Raw genomic sequence first — 3,415 nt, 5'->3', positions numbered from 1 at the left:
GTATCGAAACCGGCGTCGACTTTTACTCTGTAGAATTCGCATCATAGACTGGGCCAAAGTTTCGAGAACACAAAAATGGCCGACCGGCGACCATGGCTACGCCACTTGCTGGAATGGCACAATTACACAACAAGACCAATTTTACTTCGAATGCTTTCTAGACGTCCACGAGGCATATAACTTGCGTGCATAATGCAAATTATTGCACTCTAGTGCCGAATTTCTGCGAAAAAAAATGCTAAAAAATGAATTTTCTAGAGACGATATAGTGCAACGCTGAACATTTTGCGGACGCTTATTGTTGTACACCTCCTAGAGTCATGGTCCGCTAAACGCGACCCCAACAGTAATGGTCCGCTAACACGCGCCCTCTAGAGTAATGGTCCGCGAATACGCGCCCCCAAGAGTAATGGTCCGCAAATATGCCCCCCTCTAGAGTAATGGTCCGCAAACACACGCCCCCTAAAGTCATGGTCCCCTAACACGCGCCCCTAGAGTCATGATCCGCAAACACGCGCCCCCTAGAGTCATGGTCCGCTAAACGCGACCCCAAGAGTCATGATCCGCTAACACGCGCCCCCTAGAGTAATGGTTTGCAAATATGCCCCCCTCCTGCCCTAGAGTCATGGTCCGCTAACACGCGCCCCCTAGAGTCATGGTCCGCTAACACGCGCCCCCTAAAGTCATGGTCCGCTAAACGCGACCCCCAGAGTAATGGTCCGCAAATATGCCCCCCTCCCCCTAGAGTAATGGTCCGCAAATACGCGCCCTCTAGAGTCATGGCCCGCTAACACGCGCCCCCTAGAGTAATGGTCCGCAAACACGCACCCCCTAGAGTCATGATCCGCAAACACGCGCCCCCTAGAGTCATCGTCCGCTAAACGCGACCCCAAGAGTCATGGTCCGCTAACACGCGCCCCCTAAAGTCATGATCCGCAAACACGCGCCCCCTAGTCATGATCCGCTAACACGCGCCTCCTAGAGTCATGGTCCGCTAAACGCGACACCAAGAGTAATGGTCCGCAAATATGCCCGCCCCCCTAGAGTAATGGTCCGCAAATATGCCCCCCCTAGAGTAATGGTCCGCAAATACGCGCCCCCTAGAGTCATGGCCCGATAACACGCGCCCCCTAGAGTCATGGCCCGATAACACGCGCCCCCTAGAGTCATGAACCGCTAAACGCGACACCAAGAGTAATGGTCCGCAAACACGCGCCCCCTATAGTCATGATCCGCTAACACGCGCCTCCTAGAGTAATGGTCCGCTAAACGCGACCCCCAGAGTAACCCCCTCCTGTCTTAGGGTAATGGCCGCAAATAGCGCCCGTGAGTAATTGGCTCGCAAACACGCGCCCCCTAGGTATTGGTCCGCAAATATGACCCCCCCCCCCCTTAGAGTAAGGCCGTGCCGTCAAACACGACGCCCCCTAGAGTAACTGGTCGCTTAAGAACACGCGCCCCTAGAGGTGGTGAACACAGTAGAGGGGTCATAAGGCGCAGCCTGGATAAGCTTAAACAGAATTAATTAAGAACGATGCTCACCTGTTACTGCGCTTACACAACATACACTTTACCTCATTGTTAAATAACTACGGATTCGATGCTCTATGCTCCGCTCGAAACTTTGCCAGGCTCTATGATGCGAATTGATACAGAGTAGTAAAACTGGTATCCGTTTCATGTGTGTGTGTGTGTGTGTGAGAGTGTGTGTTTGTGTATGGCAGTTTTTCTTAACAGTTTTAATAATTAAACACAGTGATTTTCGTTCCAACAACAGGGTATCCCAGATCACTCTATTCCTTGTTGTTCCTAATGGCTGTCTCCCACTGCTGTCCTTCCAGGCTTTCTCCTGGATATGCTTACTCTTATTAGCCGAGAAGCTACGTGACAATTATAAAAATTAAATATCAAATTCAATGCAAAGAAAAGTGTTGCACGTAAATATATTTTAGTTTACAGTCTGGCAGAATATCGCCGCTCAGGGCAGTGCTCTCCAGCATAGAAGGGAAATTTAGTGCTGCCTATATTTTAGCGAGTATTAACTGCGGGTGACTTCCCTATAAATAATTACGATATATGACCGCGCCGTAGGCTCTAGTGAGGTGGGCAAGACATTCTCCAGAATCGAGAAGCCCAACCCTGGAGTCACTGCTCAAGTACCTGAATATGACGGATTTCTCAGGGACATACATCGACAAGCTAGAAACATCCGCGTTGGCACAAGATCGCCCACAGGACGCATGCCAGCCTCTACACTGGAAAAATGTAATTTCGTTAACCGTGTGCTTGTCTGTTCTCTTCCGTACTCTTTTTAATTGTTTCGTGAAGTCACGCCAATTCCAGCGATCAGCAGTTAACCGCCCTTGCCAGCCTTAGCACCAACAAGTACAGCGTGCTTGGACCATTTTTACAATAGCAAAAGCAAACACGGCACGTACTCGTAAAAGCAAAACCTATATATAGTTCTCACACTAAGCAGCATAACCTCGACACAGTTCAGCATGGCATATAGCATATATAGGCGCTATGGAAAACGTTTCCTCTCTACATTGCCCACGGGCAATAAAGGTCAAATCCCCACGCCCATGCGTAATGCTGATCATGCCCATGCTCATGCGCAATGCTAATCATGCCCATGCCCATGCGCAAGGTAGAGGAAAGACGTTTGTCATAGAGGATATCTATACCATCCTACATCTGAAACCTAACCATCTATTTGGCATACGTACCACGTACTAGCTTGTCCTAAATCGTAGGCCACCCCAGCAATGAAAATATATGATAAATACATTTAATAACGTTGCAATATTCTAGCATATGAATGATGGCTACAGGCTAAACCAGCTATGGTGTCGAACCGATTGACCAGCAAAGCACACTCTGGTGTAGCCATCCTTCACGTAACCTTGCACGCTTGCAAGCACACCTTGTATTTGCGCTGGAGTCCCCTAGAGTAATGGTCCGCTAACACGCGCCCCCTAGAGTCATGATCCGCAAACACGCGCCCCCTAGAGTAATCGTCCGCAAATACGCACCCCCTAAAGTAATCGTCCGCAAATACGCGCCCCCTAGAGTAATCGTCCGCAAATACGCGTCCCCTAGAGTAATGGTCCGCAAATACGCGCCCCCTAGAGTAGTGGTCCGCTAACACGCGCCCCCAAGAGTCATGGTCTCCTAACACGCGCCCCCTAGAGTCATGATCCGCAAACACGCGCCCTCTAGAGTAATCGTCCGCAAATACGCGCCCCCTAGAGTAATCGTTCGCAAATACGCGTCCCCTAGAGTAATGGTCCGCAAATACGCGCTCCCTAGAGTAATGGTCCCCAAATACGCGCCCTCTAGAGTAATGGTCAGCAAATATACCCCCCCCCCCCCTTAGAGTAATGGTCCGCAAATACGCGCTCCCTAGAGTAAT

General features: G+C 50.2%; 1 protein-coding gene across 2 annotated transcripts in view; it reads left to right on the top strand.

Annotated features, from left to right (window-relative positions):
• Window positions 1–3,415, top strand: part of LOC106813638 (kelch-like protein 1) — a 35,049-nt gene that overhangs the window by 25,116 nt on the left and 6,518 nt on the right. For both annotated transcript variants that reach the window (XM_014817830.1, XM_014817829.1), the window contains one exon: window positions 2,092–2,265. In XM_014817830.1, coding sequence (XP_014673316.1) covers window positions 2,092–2,265 — 174 coding nt within the window. The remainder of the gene's footprint in view (window positions 1–2,091; window positions 2,266–3,415) is intronic.

The sequence above is a fragment of the Priapulus caudatus genome, unplaced genomic scaffold (assembly GCF_000485595.1).
Source record: "Priapulus caudatus unplaced genomic scaffold, Priapulus_caudatus-5.0.1 Scaffold803, whole genome shotgun sequence".
In the NCBI taxonomy this organism is placed as follows: domain Eukaryota; kingdom Metazoa; phylum Priapulida; class Priapulimorpha; order Priapulimorphida; family Priapulidae; genus Priapulus; species Priapulus caudatus.
This window is presented reverse-complemented; position numbering and strand designations above follow the sequence as displayed.